The sequence below is a fragment of the Bombina bombina genome, chromosome 4 (genome assembly GCF_027579735.1).
Source record: "Bombina bombina isolate aBomBom1 chromosome 4, aBomBom1.pri, whole genome shotgun sequence".
Classification (NCBI taxonomy): domain Eukaryota; kingdom Metazoa; phylum Chordata; class Amphibia; order Anura; family Bombinatoridae; genus Bombina; species Bombina bombina.
Window position 1 is genome coordinate 1133423881 of NC_069502.1, and position 22187 is coordinate 1133446067.

The window sequence follows — 22187 nt, forward strand, 5'->3', positions numbered from 1 at the left end:
TGCAATAGTCAAGGCAGGAGATGATGAGAGAGTGAATTAAAGTCTTAGTCGTATCTTGCAAATTTTGTAAATGTTGTTACTGTGGAGGCGGCAGGAATTGTCCAAAGACTGGATATGGGCAGTGATACATATATATAGGAATATCTATTGTTAAATACAAAGAACATTTTTGAAGAACATTGAAATGTGAAAAATTTATAGTAAATACAGAAAAACTTTATTAAATATAGATATTGCATAAAAATGATTTTACATGTTTTCAGCTCCTTAACTGCAAAGGCTCAAATGCACTTTTATATATATATATATGTGTGTGTGTGTGTGTGTGTGTGTCTAGACATATATACATTTGTTTTTTGTTTTTATATGTGTTTTACTGTATATTTACTGTGCATATTTCACATTCCAATGTTCTTACTTGTTATTTACAAGATGTCCTTTTTATTCTTATATACATAATTCAATATATTTGTGTATATACCTATACCTGCATATCTACTGGTGGTTAACCCTTTCATGACAGGGTTATAAAGTCTACATCGGAACAACGTTCCTATGTAGACAAATTGAAATCACGCTATCGTGCAAACGATCGCGAGATTTCAATTATGGGATCAGGTCTAGAGGGTGTCCCTATGACGCTAGGAACGCCCTCCAGACCGCAATCAAATCCTGCAAGCCTAGTAGGCTTCAGGACAGCCGTTTGTGATGACGTTGTATTCCGTCATAACGGCTTTAAAGCCCAGTGCCGTTGTGACGGAATACAACGGCATTAAACGGTTAAGGTGAGTAAAATTACTAATCTGTATGTAAGTAGTGGAAAGGTAAATAAATCATCACTTACTAGTTGTAAACTGGTGGTAACATAACATTTCTAAATAGAGATACTTGTTGTTACTAACAGTTTACAACGGCAATAGAATCTAGGCCTCTTTGTAAAATTACTGATCTTTTTTATGTTGTGGTGTAAAAGGGTTATATCCTTTCTCCTAACTGGATTGTACAAGCAGTTACCAGTTGGGGATTTTGCATAGGACTGCAGTTAGAATAGAGACAGCTCTGACTCTGCTAATACATATTAAGGGTTGGATTATGTGTTCATTTGTATTGAGCCTGAGGAGGGGGTGTAAGCCCCGAAACGTTGCTCTGTTGTACTGCTGCCCTTGTTACAGTAAAAGTGGATTTATTCTGAACTACGTGAGTGTCTGCCCGTTCTTTCTTACATCTGCTAATACATATTGACATACACTGATAAAACTTCTGAAGCTGTCTTAGCGACACAGATCTAGGGAGTTCACTTTATTAAAATAAATGACAAAGTGGAAGCTTAATATTCTCTATGGGCAGCAAAATTAAAACATCTTTAAACCCTTTTTTTACAGTTTCCAGTATATCCTTAAAACGAGATATTATATGTCTTAAAAATTCAAATAAAAAAATCCATTAAATCCTTTAAAAGAAGCCACCCTACAGTCCAGCTGAGAACTAAATGATACTTATTTGTCATTTGTGTTATTTACGGTCCATGACTTTTATGGTAACTGGTTGGTATTATTGGTTTCTATTAATGTAAAACATAAGTGAACATAAATGAGGCGTGAATCATTTCTTTTTATTATCCTTATAGTTTTCACTCAGTGCGTGCTGTAACTCCAGCTGTGCCTTGTTAGTGCAAACTTCAGATTTGTAACCCCTCGCCTGCTAGATGAGACTGCAACATATTGCTTAGTGTTCTCCGGCAGCCAGGAGGTTAATTTATATCTATATTTAATTGCTCCTATATAAAAAGAGGAGTCTTTTGGAAACATTTAACATGGCAGCTGGCTACAACGGTGTAGTTTTTGTAAAGGTGCCTTTGTTATTTGTACAATCTCAAACCCTTTCAGGGAAAATATTCCACTTAAAAAAAAGGAAAAAATATGGTTTGACATTACCTGTATTTTAGTTGACAGACAATTGAACATATGATTTTATTTATATATATATATATATATACACTCACACAACGCACACATACTGTATATATTTGAATCTGGTGTGTCCTTAGTTCTGCATAGCAATGCATTGTACAGAACAGTATGAATTACTAGATTCTCCGTTTTTTAGAAACATTTAGATGTTTTTGCACAAATACGACAGCTACACGATGGCAGTACACAAAACATATCTCACAGAGTGTAGAAATAGCACAATCTGTATGCAGAACCTAGGATGTGGTACTTTATCTCATTAACCCATTAACCTCCAGAGTGCCCAGCAGAGTTTTGCAATATAGGCTGCTTCTTGGCCATCTGGTAATTATCAGAGTATTTTGGTTTCCTGCCCACAGCTTCTTCGTTCAGGGCCCATGACACACCCTAAATCCTCACAGCCCCACCTATAACACATCTTCACTGCCCCACTCACAAAACACAGGTGGGTCACCAACTACAAGTCCCCTCACGCTCCAGTAAATATTTGGCTGTAGTATATTAGATTGTGTAATCTTCTGTGAAGCTTTTTTCTTCACCTCTGTTTTGTCTTCTTTCAGCCAGCACCATCTTTCTTTTGTCTATCAAATAATAGTGAAGAGTCTGGCAAAAATGTTTCTCTTGTTCTAATTCTGCCAAGAAGATATGTGCTGTCTTTATGACTCAGATATAGAGTGGATGAAGATTGTATGGCCTTTGATATTTCAGAACCATCATCTTTTATATGAATATTTAAAGAGACTTTAAGGTTCATGAGGGGAACTCCTCACCTAGGGATTGGTTTAAAGTTAAGGTCCATATTACTTATAAAATTCCACTGTCTCCAGCTCTGCAAGATATTTATCAAGAAGAATTTTCTAAACAGTTACAAGGTTCAGCTAAGATCTCTCATATATTATTTTCTTTTGTTGAGTCTTTTGGATTACCTCGTACAGTGGACATATCAATTACTAGACTGTAAAGTTGTATGCTTACTGATGATTCTGTAATTTTTAGAGAGACCATCAATGTTTAATAGATCTCTATGGCCTCAATTATTGAAGTAACCGAATGCTGATTTTCTTCAGAAGAAAGTGAAGCTGTTGATACTCCTCATGCACAGCTTGTTGATTATGTTTGGTAGCTGAAACTAGATGCAACTGCTACTTCAGTGAGAATGTCTCTCTGGTTGAAGCTTTGGGGCCAAATGAAATAAGACAGTACGCAGGTATATTATGGCGCCTTTGATAAACAATACCATATAGAGCATTCCCTTTTCTCAGCAGATTAAGAGGTTCTGTCTATGTCTTTTCCTGGCGAAGAACAAGGAAGAGACCTGGAGGCCAGTTCTATTAATTTCTGATCTTCATACATTTCATGGATGTGCTCCTACACTTAGGGACTGATGGTCTAAACTTTGCCGGGTCAGACTTGTTTTTTCCTGCTAACCCGCGCAGGGGCTGAAATCTTAAAAATGGGGCATTTCCTGCGAGTGACGAGAAGCTCCTTTTAGAAAGTAATAGAGCTTGCTTGAAAGGGAAACTTCACTGGGTAGAGCAAAGTTATCGGTGACATTAAAAAAATTAATCCTGCATCAAAAAAAATCACATTACGCTGCTTTATGCATATAGTATTTTACCATCACCCCTATTTTCTTATGCATGTTTTTTTATTAGGGTATTAAGTATTTGTCACAATCTCGCCACATTTTAGTTTGAGAGAAAAAAACAGAGAGATCTGTAGGGCAGAAATACTTAAATAATTACATTGGGATTTGACAGACAATTTCATACACGCCCATGGAACACTTCTGTTCAGCCAATTTTGTGATTAAACAACAATTACATTTTGTACTTATAAGTACAAATTTCAGTTTTTTGCGTATCCAGTGTATTTAAAATATGATTTATGATGTGCAAATTTAATATGATTTATTCCTTAGTAATTTACATACAACTTTTACGTTTTTGCTAAACAATTTTGTTATGATTTTTGATGTATCTCAACGATACAATTTTTCCTGCTTATTTTTGTGCGAATGTTTCAATTATTCATTTTGTATGATTTTAAAAATTATGATTTTCATTGTGAACTTTTATAACGTATGCATCTCCTACCCATACGAAAATGCAGTATATTCCCCTTAGCAAGACACCCTGTTTCCAAGGTAAAAAGTAGCTTTAGTTCATTCCACATGGAAAATAGAAGTACTGGCGAACATTCTTAAATAATCTCGCCAGCCCAGAGACCTTTAGATCATTGGGCCCTTAGTGAGACATATCCCTTTATATGTTAATCCTGATCTATATAGATCTCAAGAATTTGCACTTCCATGTTCCTGTGCGCTTATCCTATCTGTAGTTACAAATATCTTGCCTACAGTGGGTATATTTTTCCTTGATGCACTTATAACTTCTACCTTTTAATCACTATGTGACTTTTTTCTCTGTTACTTAACCCTAAAGATTGGTACATCAGGAATATGAGTATTAGTTGCAAACCGTCTCCCTGAGTATTTACTAAAAGTTGTCTTAGACTTTTATTCCTATCAGGATATATTTCTTACCAGCTTCCAATCAAAGGTCAACAGTTTGTAAAGCATAAATCTTTGTATACTCCAAAGGGATATGTCTGCATATCTTCTTGAAGAGAACAACATATTTCCTGCTTTCCAAGAAATTCTGTTATCCTTAAAGGAAATAATAAGAAAAATGTTACTACTAACACCATCATTTCATCTTGTATTGTTCAATGTATCATTAAAGTCTAACTGCTGAATGTTCCAGTTCCTGATAGGCTCATGGCTCTCTCTACTATGGCAATCTTTTCATCCTGGGCAGCTGACTTGGATTTCACTCCATCTGTACCAAGTAAAGCAGCAGTGTTGAAGATATAAAACACTTTTCAATAACGTTACAAATTGGCTGTATTTCATAAACAAATCCCAACTCAGCCTTTTTGTCTTAATAAACGTTTTGCAGTATTTATAGTTTTTATAGTATTTATATTTTTAAATTTGTCATGGTTTACACATCCCTCATTCGGCACTCCATTAGTAGTCATTTATTTGTGGTGAATGTTGACTAGGGTGAGCCAAGATGGAAATGAAATCAAATGAAGGAATTACAGTGTTTTAGAAACACTTACCTAATGATTTTGTACAGAAAATTACCATTAAAGTCTATGGGGATTTTGTAGATGAATTATTTGATAACTTGTTCTAAAGAATTGTAAACAAATCTATACTTGTAAATTATATTAAGAATTGTTATTGTTCATTATTTTAAGACGGTTAATATGCTGAACATAGTAGTAGGCCTTTTTTATGATACTGAAAATGTGTCTTGGAAGAGCAAAGTAAAACGTTACCTTGTCTTGTGCTTGTCAGGGACCATTCCGTGATACTGCTGAGGTTTTGCAGCAGCGCTACAAACCTTTGGAACCAACCTTGCGGGTTGCAACATCAATTAATTCAGAGCAAGAAGCCAGAGAAAAGATCAAAAGGGAGGAATGGTGTAAACGCATCCAGGACAAAATGTGAGTACTGTAGAGTCTATATAACAATCAGTTTGACTTGTTTTTTTCTTCATATGTATCCCTTAATTATGATAGGAATTATGATATAGCCTATTAAATTCAGAAATTAACGTTCATAGAATTAATACAGTAGGGAAAGAGATTTATACAGAGGTGGAGAAAGGGTTATTACAGAAAGAGTGTATTGGACAGGAAACAGATATAAGGGGAAAGTAGCATAAGCACATATATAACAGTAATTTACACCCTCTCTCAGTCACCTATGGAAAATTGATAATTCTCTTCTGCCAGTCATATGTACAGTGCAGTATATGATTAAGCCCTTAGGTGAGTCAAATATAGATCATTTATTATTCCCCTTTATCAGGCACATATAGACCAGTAATAAACCACTTCTGCGAGAATCATGAAGAAATCAGATTGTCCTCTTCTTTCAACCACATATAGAGAAATTATTATCTCTCGTTGCTTGCTACATATAGAATAGTGTTAGTCATATATAGAACAATGGTTATACTTTCTGTTAGCCTCATGTATAATGTTGTTAAATCCCTTGAGGTAGCTACTTGTAGATTACAAGTGGAGTACAGTTGATAAAGTGTGGTAAACATTTATTATATGCACCCAATTCATATTATGGGGCCTATCTATCAAGCTCCGAACGGAGCTTGAAGGCCAGTGTTTCTGGCGAGTCTTCAGACTCGCCAGAAACACAAGTTATGGAGCAGCGGTCTAAAGACCGCTGCTCCATAACCCTGTCCTCCTCTGATGAGGCGGACAGGAATCGCCGGAAATCAACCCGATCGAGTCCGATCATGTTGATTGACACCCCCCTGCTGGCGGATGATTTGCCGCGAGTCTGCAGGGGGCGGCGTTGCACCAGCAGCTCACAAGAGCTGCTGGTGCAATGCTGAATACGGAGAGCGTATTGCTCTCCGCATTCAGTGATGTCTGTCGGACCGGATCCACAGTGTCGGATCAGGTCCGACAGACATATGATAAATAGGCCCCATAGTGTTTCCTATACTTTCAGTGGGAATAGGTAGTAGAGCACTCATTTTGTTCATATTACAAGTTGTAGGTTAAGTGTTGTTCTTGCTCTCAATCCTATCCACCTTTTGAGCTTTTGAAAACTACGTATTAATTGTTATCACTTGCTAATGTACAAGTGATATTGTACATTCAAAAATTTCATTACGTAAGTGGAATTTTTGTGTTTCATTGGCTTTGAGTTTCATCATTAGCCTGTATGAATTTTATTATGGATCCTCATAAAAATGTATTATCTAAGGGACATAATGCCTGTGAACAATCCAATATGAAAAGTGTAGCATGTACTGTACTACTGCGACCACAATATTCTATTAACCATGGACTTGTAATACCAATGCAAACATGCAAGTGATATGAACTGTGCTCCACCTTTTGTTAACCACAAATATAAGAGTTTTTTAACCTCTTTTGTTAGACAAATAAAGAGCTTAAATTAACCCCTTTAATAATCCTCCCTTCAATAAAAATAATCTGTTTAACCTTTTCTGGATCTCTCCTGAATTTCTAAGTCACAAAAAAGAAGGCAATGCTCTTCTGAATGAAAGAAAGCAACAAATCCGAATGTACGTTTTATGCTTTGGGCCTCTTCAGTGAGGTGCATTTGCATCCCCCATGTGAGCAAGGAGACAGATTGATATACTGCTGGAAAGTTTTCTATGAAATGCACATTCTGGGTAAAAAGCTCATGTGGTGAAAACTAGCCACAGAATGAGCTAATTTGCTTTTGTTTGTTCTCTGGTTCAGTGCGTCTCTCTTTTTGTATATACTAATTGTGATTAGGATAACGTTCCTAAAGAATAATGGTGGGAAACCAGACATAAACCCTTTGCAGAATGTTTCTAGAGGGACACATATGCACCGCACTGACGAGCCCCACACAAGACTGAAGAGGATGTCTAGGGTTGCTTCCTCTTCAAGCATGGGTATTCTTAGCTCATACCCAGTAAATTTGCACATATTAATTATTTTTTTGGCTAATATTTGTTTACTTATTTTTTAAAGCCTATACACTTTATGTCAGTCATTTTCCTAAAGTTCTTGGCTTCTGCATGGATGGTTCTCTCTAAATTCTAACTTTCCCAAACTTATTTAAACTTATTTACAAAAAATATGGGAAATAGTATGTGTCAAATTAGGTCAAGTCCCATCAGCATTTTATTTTATACATATTTCTAGATTACAATTGTTGCAAAAAAGTAAGCAAGGATCGCGATAAGCAATATTATGACTATGCTAACTTGCGCGCATATTACATGTTGAAATTAAATGGGTGCACTTGAGGGCAAACATAATTTGCGCTCTTTGGGTTAATTTGCACCAAACACAACGTAAGTACAATCAGTGTTACACTCAAATATACAGTTTCTGATAAAAAAAATGTTTATAAAAAATAGGCAAGGTTGCTATTCTGATGTTAGCAAGTAGCTAATCTATGGGGCCGTTAGTGCCTCTAGGAAGTATTTTTCTGAGTAATGATATATTTGGCGATACTACACCTCCAAACTCATTAATACTAGTTGCTGGTACTAATTGTTATTGTATTGTTTTGTTTTATTTGTGGTTTTGTATGTTATAGTAATATATGAGGCTTGGCTGCCTCACATGGCTCAAGAAAAAACTTTCTGGACTCAAAGCAGATTCAACTACATGGATGAGACTGTTTATTGTTGCTTATAATAGGCTCTATGATGATTGTTATTGTATAATGCTATGTGGTGCTGTCCAAGTTCCTTTTGAAAAATTTCAAAAATAAAGTTATAAAAAAAAACAGACAAGGTAGAAAATCCAGCTGGTCAGTCCAAAATCAGGCATCAAAGCAAGGTTCACACACAAACGGAATAAAAAAAAAGCCAAGGTCAATACCAGAAAGAAACAAGGATTCTTCTTAAGCAAGACAAGGCACAGACTGAGTAGACTGAATAACAGGGCAATTGCTGATTAGCCAGGCAGGTTTAAATAGTCTGTTGGTAATTGCACATTACCAATGGCAGGAGCTGGAGCCAGAGAGTCTGAGATAAAAAGCAGAAAGCTATCAGGAAAGGATCTAGAACTAAAGCCCTCTAATGGCTCAGGGTAAAGTCACTGAGATAAAACATGGGAGACCAGAGATAAAGACCTGATGGGGGCATGACAGTACAACCTCTTTCAAAGCTGACCACTGGGTGGCTTTAGCTTTTTCATAGACTTGCAGGTCTTCAAAGCAGATGATGGCTCTGTCAGAGGCTTTTGCACAGCCTGGAGGAATAATATCCACAAGCATCAAAGACAGACTGGCATACGATCTAGAAGAGGTTGAAATGACATTTTTCTGATCTTGAGCGACTTCAAGATATGTGTCTGATTTAATCTCACTGATGTGAATCTTCCTATCCTGGAATGTGATACCATCAGCAGTTAAAGTGATGGTAAAATTGGGTAATTTCATCAACAATACTTATAATGAATCATTAAATGAGAGGCATTTTCATTCATGAAAATAAATGTAGACGCTTCATTTTTAAAATAATTCACATTTAGTGTAGTTAAACATTGCAATGTTCCGCCGCCCACAATTCATACTCTCTTTTTTGTCTTCGATGATGAATCCGGGTCTATCCAATTGCTGCGTGCCCCCTTTGGCATCCCGCTCGTGAACATTAAAGGGACACTGAACCCAAATTTTTTCTTTTGTGATTCAGATAGAGCATGCAATTTTAAGAAACTTTCTATTCTACTCCTATTATAAATTTTTCTTTGTTCTCTTGCTATCTTCATTTGAAAAAGAAGGCATCTAACTTATTTTTTTTTTGTTTCAGAACTGTGGACAGCACTTTTTTATTGGTGGATGAATTTATCCACCAATCAGCAAGGACAACCCAGGTTGTTCACTAAAAATGGGCCGGCATCTAAACTTACATTCTTGCAGTTCAAATAAAGATACCAAGAGAATGAAGAACATTTGATAATAGGAGTAAATTAGAAAGTTGCTTAAAATTGCATGCTCTATCTGAATCACGAAAGAAAAAATTTGGGTTTAGTGTCCCTTTAACGCCCCCTGTTTTGTATGGTTTCTTCTATGTCACTAGTGGTCAGGCTGCAAAATGAACTGGAAGGCAGAGAGGCTTGCTTGTTAACTTCTACCAATTTTGAAGCAGCAGAACATGGATATACCATTCCCAGGCGAGGTGGAGGAAGCACATAATTTAGTTAAGATGTACGTGTCTGAATTGGAGTTCAACAAGGCCAGAAGAAAAAATCTGTTGATAAACTTTGGGATAATTCCATTTTCTGAGAGCAACAAGAGTAGTCTGTGGCTTATTGGTATATTCCAAAGCATCCCCCTCCTGGTCTGATGCTTCCACAGGTGTAGAATGTCCATCGGACATTTCCTTAGTAGTGCAGAATGGTAGAATAATGAGATAATTCCCAACAGATCTTTGTGTGGCAAGATTTTTGTCCCATAACCTGAGTTGCAACTCCAGAAAAAGATTTTGACAAATGGAAATTACGAGCTTTAGATGGACCCCCTCTCCATACAGCAGTTTGAGGAGTTTGAGGAGTTATTTCTTCTGGCTCAGAGAACTCCTCAATTGGGGAGTAGGCATCAGAGTCAGATGTGATGGCCTCAGTATTACTATGCAGCGACAGAGGACCAGGAACAGGATATTCTGTATACAAGATACAGGAGAGTTTGACTTCAAATCTGAAGCCTCGCATGCCTCACCAGTCCTTATGTTATTAAATAGTACAGGTAGCCCTCAGTTTACGCCGGGGTTAGGTTCCAGAAGGAATGGTTGTAAATCGAAACCGTTGTAAATTGAAACCCAGTTTATAATGTAAGTCAATGGGAAGTGAGGGATTTAGGTTCCAGACCCCTCTCAAAATTGCCATAAGTAACACCTAATACATTATTTTTAAAGCTTTGAAATGAAGACTTTAAATGCTAAACAGCAATATAAACCTAATAAAATAATCACACAACACAGAATATATAATTAAACTAAGTTAAATGAACAAAAACATTTGCTAAACTGCATTATAAAGCTAAAAAAATAATCACACAACACAGACTTCACTTGCATTTTTCTGCAAACAGTTCTTTCTATGCATTCCAATCTAGACTGATTTATAGACAGGAAGATCTTGTTCCTTTGAAATCTGCTTGATAGCTCAGGTCTGGTTAAACTGATTAATTTCAGCTTGCTTGGCTTTGCTGCAACACAAGCAGACAGCTCCACCTACTGGCTATTTTAATAAATGCACTGCTTCTCAATGCTTTTCAATAGCAGTCAAATGACTGGAAAAAAAGGTTGTTATTCTGAAACGGTGTAAATTGAACCGTTGTAAAACAAGGGCCACCTGTATTTAATAACATAAGGACTGGTGAGGTTAGCGAGGCTGAAGATGCACAAGGGATCCTAAATAAAAAACATATTGCACGTTCGCTGCAGTCAGCACACAACTGTAATCTATGCATCAGAGTTAGCTTTAGAAGGAAAAGAGACTAAAGATTCTGGTGCAATGTATACTTATTTCGAAGAGATCTCTATCTTTTTACTTGGTTCATGAAAATCAATCTTGGACCTTGGTGCTGTAAAATAGATACCGATTTCATTGTCTGAACCTTGATTGCTGGAGAATCAGATAGTATAAATCCTATTACAAAAAAGACACCACCAAAACTGACATCAGGTAAAGTGGATTTCTGGACAGTGAGTCTGGTAGTACTTCCCTTAGTACCCTGAGTAGTGCTCACAGATTTCAGTTGGTTTAGTTCTGTCTTAGAAATTCTCCTAGGCGTAGGTGATAATGCAGCAGAAGAGGATTGTTTCTCAGAGCTGGCAGGTTTTGGGGCTCTGGAGAAAAAATAATTACATGATTAGCAGACCCACAATAAAAACAAATTCCTTGGGTCCTCCTCCTAATCTTTTCACTAACAGAAAGGGAAGCCTTAGGAGGATTGCTGTTGTGTGAGGCAGTTTTAACTGATGTCGCTGGTGTTTGTCCTTAAAGTTTGTTAGTCTCAGTTGGTTAAATTGTTGTTACTTTTGAAAAAAGTCGTTATTACTGTGTTGGGGCATGAAATAAATTTGACCAAAGATTCACAAAAGAACAAATCTGGCTAGGAAGTTTAAAGTATACTTCTTGGATTACCTTAGTCACTTGGTCTGACAATACAGACAGATACCGGACCACCTCTGTGAGCTCCAATGTTTAGCCATGACATACTGTCACACTTGGTATCGGGTCTGGAGAGTGAAGCTCATCTACAGAGGTGTATTTGTTTACAGGCGCTTGTTTATTGAATGGGGCTAGTGTATATTTCTTACTTTTAGGCTTAATGGTCACAGCAGAGGCTGAACAAAGGCAGGTCACAGCAGAAGCTGAGCAATGGCAGGTCACAGCAGAGGCTTAGCATTGACAGGTCACAGTAGAGGCTGAACAAAGGCAGGTCACAGCAGAGGATGAACAAAGGCAGGTCACAGCAGAGGTTGAGCAATGGCAGATCACAGCAGAGGCTGAGCAAAGGCAGGTCACAGCATAGGCTTAGCATTGACAGGTCACAGTAGAGGCTGAACAAAGGCTGGTCATAGCAGAGGCTGAGCAATGGCAGGTCACAGCAGAGGTTGAGCAATGGCAGGTCACAGCAGAGGTTGAGCAATAGCAGATCACAGCAGAGGCTGAGCAAAGGCAGGTCACAGCAGAGAGCTGGTAACTAAAGTCTTGGCACTTGTCCCAGACATTCCAAGGAATGACAGTCTATATGGGAGAAGTAGCCAGGAGTACTCACAAAATGCAGAGGTAAACAGGTATGCTTTGGGAATGCAGAGGACCAGGTGTACTCATGAGCTGCAGCAGACAAAATATACACTGGAGCTGCAGAGGACAAGGAAAGTTCAGGAACTGCAGCAAAAAGATGAGCTCAGGAGCTGCAACTTAAAGCAGGAAACACGGTTAGACTAGCATGGTTGGTATTTCTCTGTCAAGTAGAGTAAAAGGGAAATCCGGAGGCTTGGAGGCCAATTTATCAAAGGTCTTACGGACCTGAACCGACAGTGCGGATCAGGTCAACAAGACCTCGCTGACTGCAGAGAGCAATACGCTCTCCGTATTCAGCATTGCACCAGAAGCTCACAAGAGCTGCTGGTGCAATGCCGCCCCCTGCAGACTCGCGGCCATTGGGCCGCCAGCAGGGAGGTGTCAATCAACCCAATCGTACTCGATCGGGTTGAATTGCGGCGATGTCTGTCCGCCTGCTCAGAACAGGCGGACAGGGTTATGGGGCAGCGGTCTTTGTGACCGCTGCTTCATAACTGCTGTTTCTGGCAAGTCTAAAGACTCACCAGAAACACAGGCCGTCAAGCTCCATTCGGAGCTTGATAAATGGGCCTCTTGGTCAGAAAACAGGCAAGGTAGAAAATCCAGCAGGTCAGTCCAAAATCAGGTGTAAAAGCAAGGTTCACACACAAACAGAATCAGGAGCAAGCCAAGGTTAATATAGCAACAAGGATTCTTCTTAAGGAGGCAAAGGCACAGACTCAATGCCAGGACAAAGACTGATTAGCCAGGCAGGTTTAAAGGATTCCAAAACTTTGTTTTTTAGTGTACACCGGGAACACAAATTTCAATAAATTTCTAAGCATTATAATATTAATTCATCATTTTCGGCTATGACGTCGTTCAAGACAACCCTCTAAAATGGGGCGTGCATTATAGAAATCCATTTCCAATCCGATGGTGATTTCTAGCATATAATTAATTTACTATAGCGTCACCATACGCATGCGTAATGCGATCCATACATTTTACGCATGCGCATATCCCCTCCTATGTTATGTTAATTTCAATAATGATTGAATTTATGCTCGTTATTTTCAGGGAGATTCTCGCAGCGCGGCGCTCTTACCTGCTCTATGCAGTGTAGTCATCACCTCTGTCTAACATCGATACAGCCGGTTTGCTGTATTGATGTGACTGACGTAGAGTATGACGATTGAGCAGTTTGCGCATGCGCATAACGGCAAACTCCGCCATTATCATAACTTGGGTTAAGAGTATGACAATTGAGCAGATTGCGCATAGCGGCAAACTCTGCCATTATCATAACCTGGGTTATCAGTTTTAATTGGAGGAAGGGAAATCATAGCCGGCGGTGGGTTTGGAAATATTTCGTTTTTCAAAATTGGATTGCGACTGTATGGTACTTCTTTGGAACGCAATGTAAGTTACAAAATAATAGAAATTATGTTGATATTGCGATTGCAGATAAAAAAAAAAATGTGGGTTTAGTGTCCCTTTAAATAGTCTGTTAGTAATTGCACATTACCAACAGCTGACTGGAGGTGGAGTCAGAAAGTCTGAGTGAGAAAGCAGAAAACCAACAGGAAAGCATCCAGAACTAAAGCCCTATGGTGGCTCAGGGGAAGTCACTGGGATACAACATGGGAGGCATTAAAACTTGTAAAATAATTTTTAATATTTTTGTATTTTACTCTATATTTTTAATGTAAATATTTTACATTCCAATGCTCTTCACTTATAAGAAAATGTTCTTTGTATTTGTATTTTTAAATATATACAAATATTACATTGGAATGTAAAATATTCATAACTACCTTTGGGTTTAGCGCTGTAGGTCTTACGTGGTGTTGTGTTAGCACTCAAGCGATGTGTTAGTGATAGTGCTCACACAGGCAATAAATACAGGGACACCACAAAAATTGGCAAAAACTTGTTATTAGTAACAGTATAACGTTCACAATAAGTCCAATTTGTTATATAGCTCCAAATACGATGTCCATGATATATATAAGACTACTGGCAGCTCTTCTGAAGTGCTTGAGCAATCATAAATCCCAGCAGCAGATAATGCATTACTGGCCCCTGAACATGGGTAGACAGGTTCCCTGGAACTGGAAGCATTGTTAACAGGCCCCTATGCAGTATTTCCTATGATGACTTCATAAGGAAGATAACACAACAGGTTAAAGAAACGTTGAAACAACAAAGTCACTTTGTATACAGGGGGTGCTATACTACACACAATACTTTAAATAAAAGAAAAATCTCTGTATTTGATCCAGAATTATCAAAGTCACCAGGGCAGCTCCTCTTCTAAAGGTGCATGTTTCTAAACAGCTATGAGATTGTGATACTTTTACAGCGTACTGTTTGTGGAAAGCGGCTGCTGGATTTTTCCTGATCACCTGTGGCCGGATATTGGAAACTCTTGTGTCCAAAGAGGAATTCCCCTGAAGGTTGTTGCCAGGAGCATCCACCAGCTGCCTATTTGCACTGTCCAGCTATATAGTGCCATCTTACTTGTGAGTGACCCATTTGGGATTCTGTTAGCGGTTTCATAAATCATACACACCTAGATTGCGAGTTTTGCGTTCGTGTTTTAACGCTGAAAAAATGGTAATTTCAGTGTTAAAACAGCAACGCAGCCATTAGGAGTCTTGTCGGTATAGCTGTACTGCAAGCTTTTTAGCCTGTAACCTAATGTCAGTCCCGCACTCGAAAAAATTATGTTTTTGCATGGCATTTCCATAGCACCATTACAAGTTTTGCGCTGAGGCTAAAACGCTTGCGTTAATGCCTATACCGGCACGATCCGTACCGCAATCTGAGACCAGTAGTTATGAGTTATTAAAGTTATTAACCCCTAATCTGCCGCTCTCTACATCGCCGCCACTAATAAAATTTATTAACCCCTATTCCACTGCTCTCCGACATCGTCGCCACTATACTAAAGTTATTAACCCCTATTCCCCCACACCCCAACATCGCCCACACTATAATAAAGATATTAACCCCTATTCGGCCACTCCCCAACATCGCCACCACTAAATAAAGTTATTAACCCCTAAACCTCTGGCCTCCCACATCACTACCACTAAATAAACCTATTAACCCCTAAACCGCCAGCCCCCCAATCGCAAAACACTAAATTAATCTATTAACCCCTAAACCTAACAACCCCCAACTTTACATTAAAATTACAAGATCCCTATCTTAAAATAAATAAAAACTTACATGGGAAATTAAAAAAACCTAAGTTTAAACTATAAATGAAACTAACATAACTATTATACTAAAATTAAAATAACTATCAATTAAATAAATAAATAACAGTAGTAGGCTGGGCTGTGTGATCTGTTCATGCTATGTTCCCTCTGCTCAGCCAGTTGAAACTGCTTAATCTGTGTTGAGTTGTACTGCCCAGAGCACTGGAGAAACTCTGGCCAGGCTGGGGGCTCTTTCTTGTGTCTCACCCGTCCTCATTTCGGGATCTGCGGATTGCTGTCACTGGTACTTAGTAAAAACAACTTTACCATCATTTAATGTAATTTAAATTCTGTTTTTTTCCAGTGTCCAAGAATGGCATAAGTACATCCTGCAACATTCTACACAGTGATTGCCAATCAGCTAAAGCACTCATTTATATCTGATCCTGATTGTCCACAACTAAAGAGATAATATAAAATTTGTTTGTTTATAAAATTAACAAAAAGGGCTGAGCTCTCAATCTCTCACACCCCCACTTTGAAGTTAATTTCTTGAAATGACTCTTGTTTGCATATATTTTCTATTATCATACTATAGTATAGGTAGAAGTTTCAGTAGACAAAACAGCTATTTTTAAATATGTTAATATGCTCCAGCAGATAAAAAGGATTGTTGGGACACTGTCCCTTTAACGTCTAACCTTCAGTTTTACTTAAATTTACTAAAATCTCTGGTCTATTTTGCTATTATTTTAATTACTGCCACAGTGTAGAACATTTAATAATGAAAAAAAATCTTTTTAAGTAAAAATACAAATTTAGCAGCTAACCCCATTATACAAACTACACCAAAAGAAGCCACAATATCAGAGATAGTTATTGTGCAAATCGTATTATACATGGGGGTGCTCCAGGGCACTGTTAAGCATGATTACCCTCGTTTGATCCAGTATTCCTCTGCTTCTTCCATTTAATTTCCACTGGATATTTACTGAGTGGTTTCTTAAAAATGTCTGCTTCATTTTTCTAATTATTTTCTGTTTCTTTATATCACTGGGGATGCAGATAATATGTCTGCATAATTAACAAGTTCTCTTGGTTTCTTTTTATATATATATATATATATATATATATATATATATATATATATATATATATATATATATATATATATATATATATATATATAATAAAAAGGGGTAATTTTTTCTTTTAGGAAAACTTACTCTTATTTTTAGCAGTATTGCATATAATCAAAATCTATACCTAAAAGATTAAATGATTCAGATAGAGGGTGCCATTTTAAACAACTTTACAATTCACTTCAGTTATCTAACTTAATTTGTTTTCTTGGTTTTCTTAATGAAAAGCACATGTCTTGCCCACTATATGGCAGTAGTGTTTGTTATACATTTGAAAACTAAGCAATTAAAGTCTGTGGGAATTTATGTAGAAAATTATTTAAGGATCAGATTTCTTTCCTAAGACATGGGGAGTCTACAACGTCATTCCAATTAATAGTGGGAGTATCACTCCTGGCCAGCAGGAGGAGGTAAAGAGCACAACAGCAAAGCTTTTAAAGGGCCAGTAAACCCACCAAATAATGTTATATAATTCTGCACATAGTGCAGAGTTATATAACATTAGGTTAGCGCCAGTTTTCAAAATCAATGTATGTCACAGATTTTTTTCCTACAAAAATGTATTATACAGTCCGCCGCTCCTTGCTCTACTGAGCAGGTCTGTTTTTTTCCTAAGCGCATCGAGCACGCTGTCTAGTCACAGCCGGCCCGATCGCGCCATTAAAATGAATGCAGCTCGCTTCCGCTACCAGACCAGAGCGGGAGCGAGCTACATTCATTTTAATGGCACGACCGGGTCATTTTAATGGCACGAACGGGCCAGCTGTGACTAGACAGCGTGCCCGATGCGCTTAGAAAAAAACAGACCCGCTCAGTAGATTCATGAGCGGCGGTCTGTAATATACATTTTTGTAGGAAAAACAGAATTTATGTTTACCTGATAAATTACTTTCTCCAACGGTGTGTCCGGTCCACGGCGTCATCCTTACTTGTGGGATATTCTCTTCCCCAACAGGAAATGGCAAAGAGCCCAGCAAAGCTGGTCACATGATCCCTCCTAGGCTCCGCCTACCCCAGTCATTCGACCGACGTTAAGGAGGAATATTTGCATAGGAGAAACCATATGGTACCGTGGTGACTGTAGTTAAAGAAAATAAATTATCAGACCTGATTAAAAAAACCAGGGCGGGCCGTGGACCGGACACACCGTTGGAGAAAGTAATTTATCAGGTAAACATAAATTCTGTTTTCTCCAACATAGGTGTGTCCGGTCCACGGCGTCATCCTTACTTGTGGGAACCAATACCAAAGCTTTAGGACACGGATGAAGGGAGGGAGCAAATCAGGTCACCTAAATGGAAGGCACCACGGTTTGCAAAACCTTTCTCCCAAAAATAGCCTCAGAAGAAGCAAAAGTATCAAACTTGTAAAATTTGGTAAAAGTGTGCAGTGAAGACCAAGTCGCTGCCCTACATATCTGATCAACAGAAGCCTCGTTCTTGAAGGCCCATGTGGAAGCCACAGCCCTAGTGGAATGAGCTGTGATTCTTTCGGGAGGCTGCCGTCCGGCAGTCTCGTAAGCCAATCTGATGATGCTTTTAATCCAAAAAGAGAGAGAGGTAGAAGTTGCTTTTTGACCTCTCCTTTTACCGGAATAAACAACAAACAAGGAAGATGTTTGTCTAAAATCCTTTGTAGCATCTAAATAGAATTTTAGAGCGCGAACAACATCCAAATTGTGCAACAAACGTTCCTTCTTTGAAACTGGTTTCGGACACAGAGAAGGTACGATAATCTCCTGGTTAATGTTTTTGTTAGAAACAACTTTTGGAAGAAACCCAGGTTTAGTACGTAAAACCACCTTATCTGCATGGAACACCAGATAAGGAGGAGAACACTGCAGAGCAGATAATTCTGAAACTCTTCTAGCAGAAGAAATTGCAACTAAAAACAAAACTTTCCAAGATAATAACTTAATATCAACGGAATGTAAGGGTTCAAACGGAACCCCCTGAAGAACTGAAAGAACTAAATTGAGACTCCAAGGAGGAGTCAAAGGTTTGTAAACAGGCTTAATTCTAACCAGAGCCTGAACAAAGGCTTGAACATCTGGCACAGCTGCCAGCTTTTTGTGAAGTAACACAGACAAGGCAGAAATCTGTCCCTTCAGGGAACTTGCAGATAATCCTTTTTCCAATCCTTCTTGAAGGAAGGATAGAATCTTAGGAATCTTAACCTTGTCCCAAGGGAATCCTTTAGATTCACACCAACAGATATATTTTTTCCAAATTTTGTGGTAAATCTTTCTAGTTACAGGCTTTCTGGCCTGAACAAGAGTATCGATAACAGAATCTGAGAACCCTCGCTTCGATAAGATCAAGCGTTCAATCTCCAAGCAGTCAGCTGGAGTGAAACCAGGTTCGGATGTTCGAACGGACCCTGAACAAGAAGGTCTCGTCTCAAAGGTAGCTTCCAAGGTGGAGCCGATGACATATTCACCAGATCTGCATACCAAGTCCTGCGTGGCCACGCAGGAGCTATCAAGATCACCGACGCCCTCTCCTGATTGATCCTGGCTACCAGCCTGGGGATGAGAGGAAACGGCGGGAACACATAAGCTAGTTTGAAGGTCCAAGGTGCTACTAGTGCATCCACTAGAGCCGCCTTGGGATCCCTGGATCTGGACCCGTAGCAAGGAACTTTGAAGTTCTGACGAGAGGCCATCAGATCCATGTCTGGAATGCCCCACAGCTGAGTGACTTGGGCAAAGATTTCCGGATGGAGTTCCCACTCCCCCGGATGCAATGTCTGACGACTCAGAAAATCCGCTTCCCAATTTTCCACTCCTGGGATGTGGATAGCGGACAGGTGGCAGGAGTGAGACTCCGCCCATAGAATGATTTTGGTCACTTCTTCCATCGCTAGGGAACTCCTTGTTCCCCCCTGATGGTTGATGTACGCAACAGTTGTCATGTTGTCTGATTGAAACCGTATGAACTTGGCCCTCGCTAGCTGAGGCCAAGCCTTGAGAGCATTGAATATCGCTCTCAGTTCCAGAATATTTATCGGTAGAAGAGATTCTTCCCGAGACCAAAGACCCTGAGCTTTCAGGGATCCCCAGACCGCGCCCCAGCCCATCAGACTGGCGTCGGTCGTGACAATGACCCACTCTGGTCTGCGGAACGTCATCCCTTGTGACAGGTTGTCCAGGGACAGCCACCAACGGAGTGAGTCTCTGGTCCTCTGATTTACTTGTATCTTCGGAGACAAGTCTGTATAATCCCCATTCCACTGACTGAGCATGCACAGTTGTAATGGTCTTAGATGAATGCGCGCAAAAGGAACTATGTCCATTGCCGCTACCATCAACCCGATCACTTCCATGCACTGAGCTATGGAAGGAAGAGGAACGGAATGAAGTATCCGACAAGAGTCTAGAAGCTTTGTTTTTCTGGCCTCTGTCAGAAATATCCTCATTTCTAAGGAGTCTATTATTGTTCCCAAGAAGGGAACCCTTGTTGACGGAGATAGAGAACTCTTTTCCACGTTCACTTTCCATCCGTGAGATCTGAGAAAGGCCAGGACTATGTCCGTGTGAGCCTTTGCTTGAGGAAGGGACGACGCTTGAATCAGAATGTCGCCCAAGTAAGGTACTACAGCAATGCCCCTTGGTCTTAGCACAGCTAGAAGGGACCCTAGTACCTTTGTGAAAATCCTTGGAGCAGTGGCTAATCCGAAAGGAAGCGCCACAAACTGGTAATGCTTGTCCAGGAATGCGAACCTTAGGAACCGATGATGTTCCTTGTGGATAGGAATATGTAGATACGCATCCTTTAAATCCACCGTGGTCATGAATTGACCTTCCTGGATGGAAGGAAGAATAGTTCGAATGGTTTCCATCTTGAACGATGGAACCTTGAGAAACTTGTTTAAGATCTTGAGATCTAAGATTGGTCTGAACGTTCCCTCTTTTTTGGGAACTATGAACAGATTGGAGTAGAACCCCATCCCTTGTTCTCTTAATGGAACAGGATGAATCACTCCCATTTTTAACAGGTCTTCTACACAATGTAAGAATGCCTGTTTTTTTATGTGGTCTGAAGACAACTGAGACCTGTGGAACCTCCCCCTTGGGGGAAGCCCCTTGAATTCCAGAAGATAACCTTGGGAGACTATTTCTAGCGCCCAAGGATCCAGAACATCTCTTGCCCAAGCCTGAGCGAAGAGAGAGAGTCTGCCCCCCACCAGATCCGGTCCCGGATCGGGGGCCAACATTTCATGCTGTCTTGGTAGCAGTGGCAGGTTTCTTGGCCTGCTTTCCCTTGTTCCAGCCTTGCATTGGTCTCCAAGCTGGCTTGGCTTGAGAAGTATTACCCTCTTGCTTAGAGGACGTAGCACTTTGGGCTGGTCCGTTTCTACGAAAGGGACGAAAATTAGGTTTATTTTTTGCCTTGAAAGGCCGATCCTGAGGAAGGGCGTGGCCCTTACCCCCAGTGATATCAGAGATAATCTCTTTCAAGTCAGGGCCAAACAGCGTTTTCCCCTTGAAAGGAATGTTAAGTAGCTTGTTCTTGGAAGACGCATCAGCCGACCAAGATTTCAACCAAAGCGCTCTGCGCGCCACAATAGCAAACCCAGAATTCTTAGCCGCTAACCTAGCCAATTGCAAAGTGGCGTCTAGGGTAAAAGAATTAGCCAATTTGAGAGCATTGATCCTGTCCATAATCTCTTCATAAGGAGGAGAATCACTATCGACCGCCTTTATCAGCTCATCGAACCAGAAACATGCGGCTGTAGCGACAGGGACAACGCATGAAATTGGTTGTAGAAGGTAACCCTGCTGAACAAACATCTTTTTAAGCAAACCTTCTAATTTTTTATCCATAGGATCTTTGAAAGCACAACTATCCTCTATGGGTATAGTGGTGCGTTTGTTTAAAGTGGAAACCGCTCCCTCGACCTTGGGGACTGTCTGCCATAAGTCCTTTCTGGGGTCGACCATAGGAAACAATTTTTTAAATATGGGGGGAGGGACGAAAGGAATACCGGGCCTTTCCCATTCTTTATTAACAATGTCCGCCACCCGCTTGGGTATAGGAAAAGCTTCTGGGAGCCCCGGCACCTCTAGGAACTTGTCCATTTTACATAGTTTCTCTGGGATGACCAACTTGTCACAATCATCCAGAGTGGATAATACCTCCTTAAGCAGAATGCGGAGATGTTCCAACCTAAATTTAAATGTAATCACATCAGGTTCAGCTTGTTGAGAAATGTTCCCTGAATCAGTAATTTCTCCCTCAGACAAAACCTCCCTGGCCCCATCAGACTGGGTTAGGGGCCCTTCAGAAACATTATTATCAGCGTCGTCATGCTCTTCAGTATCTAAAACAGAGCAGTCGCGCTTACGCTGATAAGTGTTCATTTTGGCTAAAATGTTTTTGACAGAATTATCCATTACAGCCGTTAATTGTTGCATAGTAAGGAGTATTGGCGCGCTAGATGTACTAGGGGCCTCCTGAGTGGGCAAGACTCGTGTAGACGAAGGAGGGAATGATGCAGTACCATGCTTACTCCCCTCA

General features: G+C 39.6%; 1 protein-coding gene across 1 annotated transcript in view; it reads left to right on the plus strand.

The window, feature by feature from the left end:
• SPATA17 (spermatogenesis associated 17) overlaps positions 1 to 22187 on the plus strand; it is a 498577-nt gene that overhangs the window by 306099 nt on the left and 170291 nt on the right. Inside the window, exon 6 of the mRNA XM_053712503.1 lies at positions 5338 to 5486. Within this exon, the coding sequence (XP_053568478.1) occupies positions 5338 to 5486 (149 nt within the window). The remainder of the gene's footprint in view (positions 1 to 5337; positions 5487 to 22187) is intronic.